The sequence below is a fragment of the Hemibagrus wyckioides genome, linkage group LG16 (assembly GCF_019097595.1).
Source record: "Hemibagrus wyckioides isolate EC202008001 linkage group LG16, SWU_Hwy_1.0, whole genome shotgun sequence".
Taxonomy (NCBI): domain Eukaryota; kingdom Metazoa; phylum Chordata; class Actinopteri; order Siluriformes; family Bagridae; genus Hemibagrus; species Hemibagrus wyckioides.
In genome coordinates, this window is record NC_080725.1 from 14,161,391 (window position 1) to 14,178,915 (window position 17,525).

At 38.4% G+C, this 17,525-nt stretch overlaps 2 protein-coding genes across 2 annotated transcripts; both read left to right on the forward strand.

Moving 5' to 3' along the window:
- Window positions 1-7,706: 7,706 nt before the first annotated feature.
- LOC131366528 (protocadherin alpha-C2) lies at window positions 7,707-13,776 on the forward strand. Its single transcript, XM_058411038.1, has 2 exons — window positions 7,707-10,298; window positions 11,139-13,776. The coding sequence occupies exons 1-2, from the start codon at window positions 7,881-7,883 to the stop codon at window positions 11,160-11,162; spliced, it is 2,442 nt and encodes an 813-aa protein (XP_058267021.1). The 5' UTR covers window positions 7,707-7,880; the 3' UTR covers window positions 11,163-13,776.
- Window positions 13,777-14,867: 1,091 nt separating this feature from the next.
- Window positions 14,868-17,426, forward strand: LOC131367146 (protocadherin alpha-8-like). The gene has a single exon (XM_058412408.1). It carries the CDS (start codon window positions 14,994-14,996, stop codon window positions 17,424-17,426), a length of 2,433 nt encoding a protein of 810 aa, XP_058268391.1. The 5' UTR covers window positions 14,868-14,993.
- Window positions 17,427-17,525: the final 99 nt, after the last annotated feature.

Below are 17,525 nucleotides of genomic sequence, written 5' to 3' on the forward strand. Positions count from 1 at the left end.
CTCGCAAGTACATAAATGGACATTCTCAGTGCATTTTTTTCGTCGTTCGTTGTTGGACCGCGTGTTTTACTGTTCAAACCGCAAGCGTTCAGTAGCTGCACGGTGATGACTCACGTGCGCGCGCACTCTGCGACATCTCACGAGCGCGGGAATGACGCCGCTGCTGGAGAATCCGTTCCTCCATGCAAGCCATGCTGCCGGGGGATTTTATTTTTTTTCTTCCAAGAGTTTTCATCCTTATGAAATTCACATGAAGTAGCTGGCTTAGAAGTGTGTGTGTGTGTGTGTGTGTGCGCAAAGCCTGTTCACATAAGGGACTAGAATGTGATCCTGGCAACTACTTTTCTGTCATGTGAAAAGCAAATGGTTCCACTTTTGCATGACTAATAGTCAGTAATGTTCCTTTGTGGAAAAAAGAGTTAAACATTCAAGCTGGATTGGCATACTGCCGCAGTTCCTCAAAGCTCTTCACGCGCCAGCAAACTGTCATTCAAGTCTAATTTGGCCTGAGGGCTAATGGTACATAGACACATTGTTCACGGGGTGAAACGACATCCAGATACAAAACATTACTATTATTATTATTATTATTATTATTATTATTATTATTAAGTCTGGAGTGGAGTTTGAGCCAGGAAAGAATCCAAAAGAATAACTGGCGTAGGACTGAATAAAGAACTGCAATTATTGACTAACTTAATGAAGAATTTGGTTAGAACTGAAAACAGGGGGAGTTACATGTTGTATCGCACATCTGAATTTCCAGACAACATAAAACAAACGCCAACAAAAAACAAGGGATGAAACAGAACCAAAAAAAAGGAAAGGAAAATAAATGCACTTACTTTTATTGTTGTTGCCATAATCAAACACGAATGTGCTGATGTGTTTTATCACTAGACATTACTGGAACACAGCACAACACAACACAACCACCTGCACTTGACAAAACAACACATGTGAACTGCATTAGACAGAAATGCTTCCTTCCTTCCTTCCTTCCTTTTGTTTACTTTTAAATAAGCTTTAATGGGGTGTTAAAGGAAACTGTGTATTTCACAATCTGATATCACACACTGATTATTAAATTTTTTTGTTTAAACAAAGTAGATAAAGTTTATTTCTCAACAACTTCAGAAAAATGTTCTTTTTAGCATTTCTGCCCACCACAGGTCACTTTACCTTCAAATATTATCTTTCAAAAGTTTGAACTTCCTGTTCATTGTGTTTCCTACTGCAGGTTATAAAGGGGAAAAAGGAAAAAGGTACCCTTTACTTAAACCCTGTCACCTAAATATATATATATATATATATATATATATATATATATATATATATATATATATATATATATATATTTTTTTTTTTTTTTTTATATATTATATATATATAATCTCACTGAAAATTGTAGAAAAATCTGTCGACCATCATAAGTCAGGCAATGGCTACAAGAAAATAGCCACTTGCCTAAACTTGCCCATATCAGAGGAATCATTAAGAAGTTTAAAACAACTGCAACAGTGACAAACAAGGCTGGATGAGGACCCAAGTTGATCTTGCCAACACACACAATGAGGAGGATGGTAAGAGAAGTAAAAAAAAAAAAAAACCGCTCACTGCTAGAAAACTGCGTCAAAGAGTGGCATCTTGGGGTCACAAAGTCTCCATAACAACCATCAGATGCTATCTACATGCCAACAAGCTGTTTGGGAGGCATGCAAGGAAAAAGCCTAAAGATAATATAAAGAAAAATAAAAGATAATATTGAAAAGATAAAATTAGTAAATGACATCACAATCATGAAATCATCCAATGATCACTATCTTTAGGCTTTAACTGACACTAATACACCAAACCCTCATCACCTGAGGTAGCAGCATTAATCACTGCCCACATTTCCTACAAGATCTGCTTATCCCGTGTGAAAGCCCCAACACTGTGCCACATCTTGAAATATACAAACCCACAGTAGAATCATGCCACTCAAACCGACTCCTGTTGTCATTTAATTTAGTCTTCTAAATTTTATATTTGAAATGTTCACCAAATGTCCAGGATCACATAAATAAGATACCTACACACACACACACACACACAGGAAATTCCCACAACTCTGTTCAATTTGGCTCGTTTACCCACCACACAGACACAGCTTACCCCTTCCCCCACCCACCCTGTCTTCCATGGGGACACCTGACCGCAAGGGACCACAACATTTCTCACAGAATATTTTATATCATTTTTGGGGATGGGGTGTGAACAATATGCACAGAATTCTCTGAACATTTCTATCTATAAATAAGGCTCATGTGTGTTATCAGTTTCATTTTGCAGCAGGTAACTAGAGAAGAAATTAAATCCTTATCCAAGTGATAAAACATCACTGATATGACAAGTTATAAATATCCCACATTTTACAATCTCTGATAAGATGGTCACCTTCTAGTATGTTTCATTCTACCTCATAAATCTTCGTCATCAGACTGTTTCAACATGAGCAAGAGATTCAGTGTCTGTTAGGTTACTGACCATATCTTTGGTCATAAAAGTGATATTGAGACAGAGAGCAAAGTGACATTGACATGGTGGTAATGGTCAAGAAAAATAAACCTGAACTTCCTCTTGCACTTCTTGGAATAAAAAACAGGGCTCGTCTTTCCTCTATGTTTGCATTTACAGAGTCAACTACAATTCTGTCATACCGTCCCAGAAAAAATAAAAATGTTTTTGTTATGTCCACTCCTCACAAGAATGCTGCTGTGAGCAGTAGAGAGGACAAAAGGCCAGACATGATTATAAATTACAACAAAAACAAAGGAGGAATTGATAATCTAGACAAGGTCATTGTCATCTTCACATGCAAACAGAAGACCAAAATCTGGCCAATGGCTGTCTTTTACAATATACTGGAAGTCTCAGCATACAGTGCATTTGTAGTGTGGACTGAAATATTTCCTGGAAGGAACCCTACATGAGGCTTTTTTGAAGGAGCTGGTGAGGACCCTGGTGAATCCCCACATTGAAAAATGACAGTGGTTGCCCCAAAATCAAGCCTCTGTCAACTTAGTGAGACAGCTTCATGCTACATGCAGACCAGAAAGCTGCACAAGGAACTAACCAGAGGATGCCAGGGGGATCAAGAGAAGGAGGTGCAAGACCTGGCCCAATAGCAAGGATAGAAAATCCAGTTCCACTTGCCACACATGTGGGAAGCAAATATATAAGGAGAACATGCTGTGGTTCATGCACATGAATTTTGAGCAAAAAAAAAAAAGTTTGATTATGTAAAAAAGAAATGACTTTTTACCTCTTTCCTAACATAAATCTGTGTGGGTCAATATTAACCCATAACACAACAGATGTCACTATGCTTAATAATATTAAATAAAAATTTTTTTTGGAGGTATGTTCTAATATTAATCTACTGTATTATGGTCAGATAACATAAATACCAATTTTCTTCACCATAACAAATATAAAGAGTGAATTTAAATATTTTTTAATTGAAAACGAGTGGTATGTTCTTAAATAAATCATCCATGTGGCCAAAAAAATAACATTTAGAACAGTGTTTACATGGGTAGCCATGCATAACAAGTTAGCTATGAGGTTAAAAACAATATTGGATGATTATCATTGTTCTTTGAGCATTTTGGGCTGAGTTAAGTCATGGGTCAAACCCGTTAACACAAAAGATGTGGGCAGCTTTCTAACACATTACAAGGGTATTTTTTTGTGTTTTTTTTGTGTTTAGTCACATGTTCTGTAGCATGTATGGGTTTCCTCCATGTTCTCTGGTTTTCTCCTACTCTCCAAAACCATACAAATATCTGGACTGGAGATGTTAAATTGTCCCTAGGTTTGAGAGTGTGTGTGTGAATGTGTGTGTATATGGAGTCATGTGATGGACTGATGCAGGGTGAATTCTCCTGCCTTGTACACAGGATTAGTTCTGACCCCAAAGTCAGAATTATTATCACTATTGTTATTGATTTGATTTGTATTTTTTTTTATTTGACTTATATAATTTCTATAAAATCAGGTAACTAGAGAAGAAATTAAATCCTCATCCAAGAGATAAAACATCACTGATATGACAAGTTATAAATATCCCACATTTTACAATCTCTGATAAGATGGTCACCTTCTAGTATGTTTCATTCTACCTCATAAATCTTCCTCTCTCTTTTATCGCAATCTTTCAGTGGATCAGCTGGAGAGTTAGTTTCTCCTCATCCTCTCTTCCACTCATCCATGTTCACCTCTTCAGCTCAGCGTTATCTCACACATTCCTCTTTTAATGTGTCTGTGTAACCCTGTTTCCACTCACCTCACAGGGAAAAAGTGGCCAAAACCTGATGCAATGGTGTGGTGGTTTTGTTGTTGTTGTTGTTTTTAAATCCCTGTAGCTATAAAGCTGTTGCTCTGAGAATAATTATAGAATGAGTGCAATTACACACATTCTACATAACTTATATAATTAGCAATATATAACTAGCAACAACTTTTTTGCATCTATACAGAGAACCAAACTGTGTGTGTGTGTGTGTGTGTGTGTGTGTGAGAGAGAGAGAGAGAGAGAGAGAGAGAGAGAGAGAGAGAGAGAGAGAGAGAGAGAGAAAGAGAGGGAGAGAGAAATAATGTCTCACATTTTAACCTCATATTGATGTCTTGGTCACGTTCATTGATTTGACCAAGCTTCCCCCACAAACCCTTCCTCTCTCTCTCTCCCTGTCACTGTGTGAGGGGTTACATGATCCATGTGTGTGTGTGTGTGTGTGTGTGTGAGAGAGAGAGAGAGAGAGAGAGAGAGAAAGAGAGGGAGAGAGAAATAATGTCTCACATTTTAACCTCATATTGATGTCTTGGTCACGTTCATTGATTTGACCAAGCTTCCCCCACAAACCCTTCCTCTCTCTCTCCCTGTCACTGAGGGGTTACATGATCCATGTGTGTGTGTGTGTGTGCGCGCTGAGGGCAGTGCCTACATTCCTCTGGCATACTTCACATTCTCCATCAGTCTGTGGCACTCTGCCCCATCTCTGCATTAGAGCAGGATTAAATGATTGGCTCCTGAAACACTGCAGGCAATCGACCCGTGATTGCGCAACTAAGCAAAGTATTTGCCTCCGCCTAGTGGTGGAATTACTTCTATACTCTCAGGAAAAAGTAAATGAATAAAAAATAAAACAAAATAAAAATTACTACCCGAATAAGCAAACAAAGGAAATGTAGAAACAGTTAAGTTTTTTTTAAAAAAATATTTAATTGTTTAATTAATTAATTTATTTGTTTGTTTGTGTATATTTTTCCTGACAGTGTAATTACATCTTGATTTATACTTCATATGTTTCCTAAATCGATTTGAAAACAGACCAAATTATTTTATTATTTCTCTCTTAAAAGCTGATGTTTTATAACACTTTATTTTTAAATAGATTTTGTCCTATATGCTACATTACTTCATCCATATAAAGATTTTACATTTTCAAATCTGAAATAAATGCAGAAAAATACAGTTTGTCAGGCTTGTCTTGTCAAATACCTTCTTCTTCTGACTTACATATGTGATTCTTCCCCAAACTGTTAGCACGAAGCCAGAAGCAAGCACTTGTTTAGAATGTCTCCAGGTGCTGTAACATAACAATTTCACTTCACTGAAAGTAAGAGGCTCAAATACTCTTCCAGCATGATGATGTCACTGGGCACAAGGTCCCTATAGTTACATGAAGACATGGTGTGGAGGTTACGGTTGAAGAACTTGGAAGAGAAGTGTCCTGCACAGAGCCCTGACTCTGACTCAACCCCACTGAACACTTTTGGGATGCACTGGAACTGGAGTCTCCTCAACATTCCAACATCAGTGTTTGATCTCACTAATGCTCTTGTAAATGCTTTGTAATAAACCACATAAATGGATATATCCTGTTTCTCAGCTGGTGCTAATCATGAACTACTGTCCAAACTGTCATCAGCTCCAGTGGCAATGTATGGTACAGTTCATTACCTTTTCATTCTATTGAATTGTACTGTGTTTTCTATTGCCTTGGATTTTGAGTGTTATGACTACAAATATTTGTTGCTTGAAAAAAAAAAAGAAAAACAAAAAGCAAATGTGATATTTGTTATGCTTGTCTTTTTTTCCTTTCCTTTCCTTTCCTTTCCTTTCCTTTCCTTTCCTTTCCTTTCAGCCTGACATCTAGCTGAATTTAAACCCTGCAGGTGCACATTTATATGAGCATACTTCGAGAATTTCCAACCTGTAGGTTTTGGCATGTTGTTGCTCAACCTGTGCCAACACGACGCTGTCCGCGGTGCTGAAACTGTCCCAACAGGGATGACCCGGTGGTGCAGGGAAAGGTTTTCTCAAACGCTTTGGAGCCATGAACCCCTTTAAACGTAAATTAAATAAATATCTACTGGCCACTTCAGATTAAATTGATTGATATTTAAAAAAAAAAAGCTGCAGAGATTTCTATTCATGAACATTCCACAGATTAAACACATTTAAATGAAAAATATTTAAAGGGCTACTTCTTTTTTTAAGCTTGGTCTGAAATTACAGTATAAGCTGCAATTAAACCTGAGCTGGCTTGGATCCTTACTCATGAATTCATTATCTATATCAGCGTGGGGACAGTATTTAAGTTGACAGATATACTGGGACAGTTTTTGAATAACCAGTTGAGCTGAGATTTATCTCCGTTACTAAAACCAACAACCACATCTGGAATTCTTACTGTGCTTGCATTTTGTTCGGCAGTGTGTACTCTACACTTACATGTATCTATATTTTATCTAAAACAGATACAGCTGCATTAGATCCAAAATGTGTTACTTTATCACACATCAGTTAGAATCAGCCTCATAAAGCGCAGTAAATTTAGTTTTAGGTTCGATATTCGCCAGACATTCGCTTTCGATTGCCACTGTTCTATAGAGTCGACAGTGTTACAAAGATACCTTTACCACGATTAGTTTTAACAATATGCAGCAACTTTATATCGACATGCAAATAATTTTTCAAAACTGCCTAAACGTATTGTAGCAGCAAATGTAAACCCTTTTAGTGAATTACAGTAATTTTTGAAAGAAAATATTTGTATACTGTACATACAGTAAGGGTGATATTGACAAAATTTCACATGTAGTAGGTCAGTCTTGTAACTACAAGATCTACAAATGTACTACAACCTTCGGAACATGACTAAACCCATTTTGATGAATTTCTGTATTTTTTTTTCTCTAAAAATATTTGTGTACTGTACATACATTAGGGGAGGCATTTTCAGCCAGTTTGTCCACAAGTCATTTACTATGGCTTTGTAAACATAATTTGTATTAATTATTGGACTTCGTTTTGTACTGAGAGGTAAATTTGCAGACGGCCTATAGATGAATATCCAGCGAATATCGAACCTACAACTAACTTTACCGCGCTGCCGCATAAAGGTATTTAAAGAGCAGCACATTTGCCTCGCAATTATCTAAAAGTCGCAGGATTTTGTTCGCACGGTGTCGCTGCTCTGAATCTGAAAATGATTGTGGAGATTGTTTCCCCTCCTATTGTTCTGAGAACAGCTTTTATTTTTCCTTCACATGGACAGAGCCAGAGGATGTTAGAGAGGGTGCTGTTCCTAGCGCAGCTCTAACGGATCGTTATTATCTATCAGGGGGAGGGGTGTGTGAGTGTGTGTGTGTTGTGGAGGAAGCCATGACAGTCCTGGATGCTTTGCACATACACAGACACACACCCTTTAAGGATTATGCAGGGTATTTTTTTAATGCAGGGGTATTATATTGTAGTTATATTCTAACTGCGTCGTGAACGCAGTTCGTTTGTAGGTCGTGCTTATTCAGATCGCTATTTTCTGTCCGCTATGAATTCGCGAGCTTTCGCCTTTTGCAGGAGGTCATGGCACGTCCGATTTGTTATGTTTTCCGCACTTTGGGGCTTAGCTTTCACCGTGACGCGGTACTCCATCCCGGAGGAAACTGCAGAAGGAACTGTGGTGGCGAATTTAGCCGCGGATTTGGGTCTGGACGCGCGCAGCCTCGCGGAGCGCAATGTGAAACTCGACTACATCCACAGCAAAAAATACCTGGATATTAACAAAGACACCGGAGACATGTTCATAACCGAAAAGATCGACAGAGAGCACATATGTCCCGCAAAGACGTCCTCGTCCTGTTTCCTTAAAATGGACGTTGTCATAGAAAATCCGTTACGCATATTCAACCTCGAGCTGGAAATCATGGACATAAACGATAACGCCCCTCAGTTCAGGAGGGAGCGCATACCGCTGGATATCTCAGAATCAGCAAGGCCTGGAGAGAAATTTTCTTTAAATAACGCAGTTGACGCTGATGTTGGAGAAAACTCGATCAAGACTTATTTCCTGAGCCAAAGTGACGAGTTCACTATTGAGATTCAGTCAGGAAGCGACGGCACGAAATACGTGGACCTCGTTCTCCAAGCACCTCTGGACAGAGAAAAGCAGGCTATGCACAGTCTCATCCTCACAGCCGTGGATGGTGGCACACCGGCACGGACTGGTACCGCCACAGTCATTGTGAAAGTACTGGACACTAATGACAACACTCCTCAGTTTGACCGACAGGTGTATTCAGTTGATCTTGTAGAAAATGCCTCGGCCGGTACGCTGGTCATGCATCTCAACGCAACAGACAAGGATGAAGGCAGCAATGCTCAGGTTGTGTACTCATACACGCTGTACACGTCTGAAAAAACACAGGAAAAGTTCTCGCTGGATCCCAATAGCGGAGAAATCAGAGTGAAAGGGGTGATCGATTATGAGGAGACGAGAAGTTTTGAAATGTACGTTGAAGCCAAGGACAAAGCTGTAAGTCCACTTTCTGCACAATGCAAAATATTGGTATTTGTCACAGACTTAAATGACAATTATCCTGACATCATAGTTAAATCATTCAAAAGCTCAATTAAGGAGAACACACCTACGGGAACGGTGATAGCAGTGGTCAGTGTGAGTGACAGAGACTCTGGAGATAATGGCAAAGTTTTTATTTCTTTACACGATGCTCATGTGTTGCCTTTTCTTCTAAACAAATCATCTGAGGATTACTTTGAACTGACTATAAAAGATCCACTAGACCGTGAGAAAGATTCTAGTTATGAAATCATGCTTCATGTTACGGATGGAGGAACACCTCCACTAACTGACAATGAGACTATTAGCTTGGAGATCCTGGATGTAAACGACAATGCTCCAGCGTTTTCTCAGTCCTTTTACACAATTCATCTGCCTGAAAACAATGAGCCAGGTGAGCTACTCTGCTCTCTCACTGCACACGACCCAGATCTGAATGAAAACCAGTACTTGGTCTATTTTATAGTAGAGAAAGAGATCTCCAACATGTCTGTGTCTACATTGTTCTCGGTAAACCCAGAAAATGGGAACTTGTATGCTCTGCGTGCCTTTGACTTCGAGCGTGAGAGGGAGTTTCTCTTTCACATAGAAGCTCAAGACTCTGGTGTTCCACCTCTCAGTAGCAATGCTACAGTGCAAGTGATAATTCTTGACCAGAACGACAACACACCTCAAATCGTGTCACCGTGGAGGGCTCATGACTCTGTCGTTGACCAGGTGATTTCACGAGCCGCCGATCAGGGCTCGCTGGTGGCAAAGGTCATCGCACTGGATGCGGACTCAGCACAGAACTCACGTGTCACCTACCAGTTCCTCCAGGTCACTGATGCGTCTCTGTTCACTTTGGACCGCTACAACGGTGAGGTGCGAACCACTCGTATGTTCACCTACCGAGATCCCAAACATCAACGACTTGTGATTGTTGCCAAAGATAATGGAGATCCTCCACGCTCTGCTACAGTCACCATTAAAGTGTCCACTGTGGAACAAGTAGTGGTCACGCAGTTAACTGAGACGACTGAGATGCCGATGGAATATGATCTGTTCACAGATTTGAACCTGTATCTCTTGCTCAGTCTGGGGTCTGTGTCTTTTCTTCTACTCATCACCATTTTGGTCATCATTGTGCTGAAGTGTCAGAAGCCCAAACCCTCCAAAGCAGCTGTTCATAGTCGAAACAGCGTGACCAGCCAGAGGAATTCAACCATCGGTGACTCCACCCTCATCTCCAGTGATGCTTACTGGTACAGTCTTTTTCTAGCTGAAACTCGGAAAGGAAAAGTGGTGGTTCGACAGCCATTGCCCAACGGCTCCGGCTTCATCGTGTCTAGTATACCACGGAGTGTTGCTCTCACAACTACCAGTGAATCGAGATCTTCCACACTGCAGGTACAGCATGCAAATATAAACCATTACACTATGTAAAAAGTTTTTTACTTTTTTCTTGTTCCTGGGAAATAAGTGTTATTTCCCCATTCTTGTGTTACATAGTGTTATTTACAGAGAACACATAAGAACTTATGAAGAATGTGCAAAAAAATCTAAGAAACATCACATAGCTCTAAATGTTGAATTAAAAAGTACCTAAAACATTGCTGACTTAAAACAATTTGCTTAGCTTATTACAGAAATTTGGGCCATCACTGCCAATACTGATTATTACAGAAATTTCAATATCAGTCACATTTATACTTCAGCTGAGTTTCTTTCACTTTATGGGTCTCTAACCATGAAAAAAACATAGTATACAGATAATATGAGGATCCTGATGCCTGAGTGATGCTTTAACTCTCAGTGCTTGTTCCCCCAGCTTCAACAATGAGCACAAATGTAACTATAGCATTAAAATAAATAAATAAATAAATAAATAAATAAATAAATAAATAAATAAATAAATAAATAAATAAAAGAAAAGAAAATCATCTATTGCTGATCATATAGAAATTCTAAAGCTGAGATTTAGACAAAGCTGTTGTAATTCTATTGGGTTTCACTTAACTGGAGTAATCAGTAGTTCAGTTAACTGGGAGGAAGTGTGTTCAATGTGACACTCATTCTACTATTTATCTGTGGTCTTTGTGCTATTCAACCACCTGTAAGATACTACATGACAGTTATAAAAATGCTTTGAGACCCTATTTAATTTTTGGCCAAGACAAAATAATTTTGTGCTAATCCGAAATTGTGTTTTCTTTATTTTGACTAGCGATGCTTATTGTTTCCTAACAGGAATCCAGCAGTGATCTACCTTGATCCTGAATCTTCCTCATAGATCATCATCCCAGGTGAACACATATCTTGACCTAGTTGGAGAGGTCATGTTCTGATAAACACTCGAAAAACCTCTCATTTACCCACCCTATTTCTCATGAACCTGTACAACAAAGACTTTGCATGGCTAAAAAGAGTTTACTAAAGAGTAACTGAATTAAGTCATGAAAGGACTCTAAATATTGAGAGGAAGAAAGAAGATGGTTACCTTAAAACCCTGTGAAAAGGTGAGAAGAGAAACAAACCACAGAAAAATGTACACAATGTACACAGATGTACACAAACCAAGATAAATTCAAAATATATATTTGACTTTTTTCCCCTTTGGAAATCAATCTATTAAGCATGCCAAACCACTGCAACTCTGGTCAAGCACTCTGAACTGGACAAAAACCTATTCATGTAAAATAGAATCTGAAGAGCACAATTTCATGAACCAGGCATGTGGCTTTTTTGGTGATCTAGAAAGAACCTTAACTTTTGCCTTGTAACTTCTCATACAATTTGTCTTGTGTGAATTGTTACAAATCAGTGTGTTATATGCAAACTGCCCATATAGGGCGATTTTTTCTTTCATACCAAGGCTAGATTTTGAGAATCAAGGAAATGACAAACATTCATTCATAAGTTATATAGTGATGAACTTCTGTACTCCTCTTCTATTTGCATGGAGTGTTTGTAGCATATAATCTTGCTGAAAGCCTGGAATATATATATTATATAGCTCAGGTCAAACAAATGCTAACACTACCTGCCCATATACAATACTTTCTACCTGCACCTGCTTCAGATCTGCTGCTCGCAAAACTACTTCAGTTTACATTACAAGACCTTAATAAAGTTTTTTGAAACCCTGCTGCTTCCGATGCATCGAGACTACCCAACAATCTGTGCAGCTAATGTACAGAAATAACACATGCAGGCATGCACAGATATGTGTGTAGCTACGAAGCTTTAAAGAAGCAATAAGTAGCATCTAAATATTAGGTCAAATGAAACAAAACTCTCCAAAACATGGGTCTGGAAATGTGCAGTATCTCACAGTATCTTGTTGCCAACGGTTTAGACATTAATGGCTGTGTGTTGAGTTATTTTGAGGGGACAGCAAATTTACACTGTTATACAGGCTGTACACTCACTACTTTACATTGGAGCAGAGTGTCATTTCTTCAGTGTTGTCACATGAAAAGATATAATAAAATATTTACAAAAATGTGAGGGGTGTACTCACTTTTGTGAGATACTGTATGTTGTATATCAGAGAGAGAGAGAGAGAGAGAGAGAGAGACAGAAAGACACTGAATATTTACCAAGAAGTTACAGATTTGTTTATTTCTCAAATAGTTAAGCATGACTTCATTGGCAAAATTAAATAAAACCCCTGCAATTATGGCTGAAAATTGCATACTAAAATTTGTATACTATATGAGTAGAGCAGAATGTACGTGGTTAGTCGTGCGATCAACAAAGAGTCGAGATAAATGAGACTGTTGTGACTGAAATACTACTTACTGCTTCTTTAGATATGATCAGACTGTTTTTGTATAACAAGCTGTATGGCTTTGTAATTTTTTGCCAACATGTAAGCGGGTTTTTGAAATTTTTTATTGTTTTATAGATGTATGAAGGGCAAACACTGATGTATATATGTATTATAAAACCAAGAAGTGTATTGTGTATATTACTGCTTTGTGTTAAGTGCATTATGTTCCACATTGTAATCATGCTGCAGTGTTCAAAAATGCCAAAATGATAGAAAAAAAGCAAGCTAACTGTATTCCGTGAAAGAAAAAAAACTGAAAATGAAACAAGAAGGAAATGAATGGAAGAGAGAAAGTAAAGAGTGTGTATTTGAAATGTGAATCAAGTGTTGCAGTTGTTAGACCCACATTGTATCTTAACGAACAGGAAACTCTAAAAACACACTTACTTATATTGGATATACTTTATATGTGTATTAAATTGTTTATATATGGTATAAAGCACAATTTTAACACAAATGTTGAAATAAGGTTTATGCTGCTGTGGCATTTTACACAAAATATTTGTTATAATTGTGCTGAGTCTGTATATTTAAACAATTTGTAACACCTCCTACAGCCAAATGTCCAAGTGGCCAGCCATAGAAAAGGAAAAGGTTACAGTGAAATGAGAGAAAGGAAAAACTGTGCCTTTTTTTGTTTTGCTTTTTTATGTTCTGTGCTCTGTGAGTGAGCGCAGAAGCAGTGTTCCTTGGTCTTGGATGTGTGACTGCGATCTGAACAGTGTGTAAAGAGTGCCATCTGGACAGACGGAGTTTCTTCAATTTATTTGCATTCAAAATGAATTTACGAACAAAAAGAGACTCTGGTTATTGTTTTTCCCCAGAATAATTAGTGTGTGCTTCAGTATTTATTTTCAATTTTAATCGTAGATCTTGAGTTCACAGTGTTATTATCTTGGAAAGTGAGATGTTTGCCAGTGGGTGTATGGACATAAAATTTCTTTCTAAAGTATCAGAATTAGAATGTTATTTCTTCTTTAAAGTTGCTCTTCTAAATATAGCAACATAAATAAAGTATTTATGAATTGTTTCATTTTTCTGGGTCATTGTTATTTTTTGGTCTGATTTACAAATAAATCTAAACTTTTCCAAATCTAAATCTAAATCTCATTTTTTTTACTGATACAGTTAAAAATATGTATGCCCCTATTTCATAGAACAGATGAAAACAACTGCAGTTTGCAATCAGTGGGCTAAAGTCAGGACCTAGCACTCTCACCATGGCAACAGTTACCATGACAACCCCTCTCTCTCCTGATTTAGAGCACCATACCTTTTACCTCACTTACTTAGTCATTCACTGTAAAAACAACACACACACACACACAGAGAGAAAAAAATCAGCTTCTTCTGCAGGGCTCCTTTTATTCTAAACCTCTCCCATTTGTATCACACATCAAACACATTAACAAAAATGTGTGGAAAAAGAAAAGTGAGTGTGTGTGTGTGTGTGTGTGTGTGTGAGAGAGAGAGAGAGAGAGAGAGAGAGAGAGAGAGAGAGAGAGAGAGAGAGAAAGAGAGATACACCACTAGGTGGAACTGTTGGACAATTTCAGACAAACTGACGCAGCAAAAAAATGTCAACATAAATAAATAAATAAATAAATAAATAAATAAATAAATAAATAAATAAATAAATAAATAACATCTGAAAAATCAACAGGAAACCTATCATTAAACCTTACAAACACTCTCATCTGCGTAAGAACTGATACAGACACCAGTGTTTAGAAACAGCAAAAAATACTCAGGTATTTTAATACACACACAAAACGATTTTTTTTGTAAGTAATACATTAGAACAAATAGTGCTATATTATTTTTCATATATACTTTATAAAGGGATTTATATATTTGGTTAAATGTATATTCTCTAAATCATCAAAGAATGTGAGCCTATATAAATAAAATCAGATTGATAGAGCGGAACTATCCATGGTTCTGAAAATATTTGCATATTTGTATTTGCTTTGATTCATAAATTCACTTATACTTAAGTTGTTAAAACGCATCCTTAATTGTCCTGACATGACTAAGAATTCTGGCCAGTGAAACAACCACGCGATGGCACTGTCTACCCAGAAAGCACAAAGTCAGTTCTCTTTTGGGCTTATCCTCTTATTTCAATCGAGTACACACCCAGTAACAACTCAAGTCAGGAGTAATAGCGTCGTCTTATGTTTATATGTTTGGACTGAAATTTATTTTAATTAGTTAAAGTCGCTATAAACGCAAGCTCAGTTTGTCTGCATCTTAAAACGTTGAGGATTATGGCCTCGTCTAATGAGTTTGGACGTTTCTGGATCGTCTCTGCGTATATCCTTTCCTTTTGTGCACAGTATGCTTTTCCCCGACAGATCCTGTACTCCGTATCTGAAGAGGCGAGTCCGGGGACGTTTGTCGGAAATTTAGCCAGGGATTTAAACCTAAAAGTGGATGAGCTCGAACGTCGCATGCTGCGAATCGTTTCGGGATCTACAAAGAAACATTTTGATGTGGATATAAAAACTGGTGCTCTGTACGTCCTGGAGACTATAGACAGAGAGGAGCTGTGTCCGAATAACAACGCGTGCACGGAAAGCTTGGAAGCCATACTAAACAATCCCTTAAATGTTTACAGCATTGAGGTAAAGATTTTAGACATTAACGACAACAAACCTGATTTTTCTGTAAAATCGCAAAATATTCGGATATCTGAGCACACACTTCCAGGGGCTAAATTTGCTCTTCTTGGAGCGGAAGATCCAGATGTAGGAATCAATTCTGTATCCACATATAAGCTCTCAGCCAACCCGTTTTTTAATTTAGAGGTAAACGAGGCAGACAGTGCACCATTTCCGGAGATAGTGCTGCAAAAAGCGTTAGACAGAGAAAAACAGGCCGAGGTCCAGCTCGTCCTGACTGCACTGGACGGCGGAAAGCCACAGAGATCTGGAACAACAAACATTATCATCACTATTTTAGACGCAAACGATAACGCGCCGTTTTTTATAAAGCAATTATTTAAAGCTCAGGTTTTAGAAAACGCAGCAGTGGGTAAAGTTATAATAAAGCTTAACGCTACAGATCCTGACGAAGGCGTCAATGGAGAAATTATTTACACCTTTAAACAAGGTCAAAAAGGGATTGCGGACAAATTCTCTCTCAACAGCAAAACTGGAGAGATAGCAGTGGCAGGGATTTTGGATTATGAAGAAGCAAACGCGTATGAGATTCTCGTGGAGGCCCGGGATAGAGGACAAAGTCCACTGGCGTCACACTGTAAAGTGTTAGTGGAGGTATTGGATCTCAATGACCACGCACCGGATATTAAACTATCTTCTCTTTTGGACAACGTGAGAGAAGACGCCAAGAAAGGCACAGTGATTGCTTTTATCACCGTGCAGGACAAGGATGGGGGTAAAAATGGAAAAGTGCGCTGTTTCGTATCTCAGAATTCTCCATTTGTATTAGAGTCCACACAGGGGAAATATTATTCCCTGGTCCTGAATGGCGCGCTTGATAGAGAAGAAAACGCCCTGTATAACGTCTCAATAACAGCCACAGATGAAGGAGTCCCTCCTCTCTCTAGCACCGCTGTCCTAACTGTCCATATTTCGGATGTGAATGATAACGCACCTCGTTTCCCTGAATCTTCTGTGAGTGTTTATGTTAAAGAGAACAGTCCAGCAGGTGCTCTAATAGCAAGCGTCTCTGCACAAGATATGGACTTTGGCGAAAATGCTCAAATAACGTATTCATTACTTAGCAACTCTAACATGCCTTTGATGCCTGTCAGCATTAACTCTGCCAGTGGAGAAATTTACAGCATGCAGTCTTTCAGTTTTGAGGAGATAAAAATGTTCCAGTTTCTTGTTCAAGCCACTGACTCTGGTGTTCCTCCACTAAGTAGTAACGTGTCTGTAAATGTTTTTATCCTGGATGAGAATGACAACAGTCCAGTTTTTCTCCCTCCTTATTCTGAACCCGGATCAGTAAACGCTGAGAACATTCCCTACTCTGCAGAAGCGGGGTATTTTGTGGCTAAAGTCAGAGCTGTAGATGCTGATTCAGGTTATAATGCTCTATTATCATATTATATAACTGAATCAAAAGGAACGAATCTCTTCCGAATCGGAACCAGTACAGGAGAAATAAGGACTAAAAGACGAATGAGTGACAACGACTTAAAAACTCACCCGCTTATCATTACTGTCTCGGATAACGGAGAACCTTCACTGTCCACAACTATGAGCATTGAAGTTGTGGTTGTGGAAAATATGGACAGCCTGCAGCCTTCACTAAGACAAGTACCAGTAAAGGAGGAGAATTTTTCTAATCTGAATCTCTATCTGCTCATCGCTATTGTCTCAGTGTCCGTGATATTTTTACTGAGCCTCATCGCTTTAATAGCAGCGAAATGCTACGGGACAGACGGCGGTTTTAGCAGGTCCAGCGCTCCAGTGGTCACTACACACCCTGACGGGAGCTGGTCTTACTCGAAATCCACTCAGCAGTATGATGTGTGTTTTAGTTCAGACACACTGAAGAGTGACGTAGTGGTTTTCCCCTCGCCGTTTCCGCCTGCAGACGCAGAGCTGATCAGCATTAATGAAGGAGACACTTTTAACAGGACACAAACTCTTCCAAGTACTACAAAGGTAAGGGCTTTTATAGATATTCATATTTGCCTTTACATGGTACATTTTTGTAAACTGTGTTAATATGGTTTTGTCCAAGTCAAATCAAGTCCATTTTCATTTTCAGTATATTTTCTTTATATTATGAAATATAGCAGTTGTATGGTGGATTTCAAGAGTTTT

Coding starts and splice junctions, on each gene's coding strand:
- LOC131366528 (XM_058411038.1), top strand. CDS start 7,881: ATGAATTCGCGAGCTTTCGCCTTTTGCAGGAGGTCATGGCACGTCCGA. Junction 10,299..11,138: donor CGAGATCTTCCACACTGCAG/GTACAGCATGCA, acceptor GTTTCCTAACAG/GAATCCAGCAGTGATCTACC.
- LOC131367146 (XM_058412408.1), top strand. CDS start 14,994: ATGGCCTCGTCTAATGAGTTTGGACGTTTCTGGATCGTCTCTGCGTAT.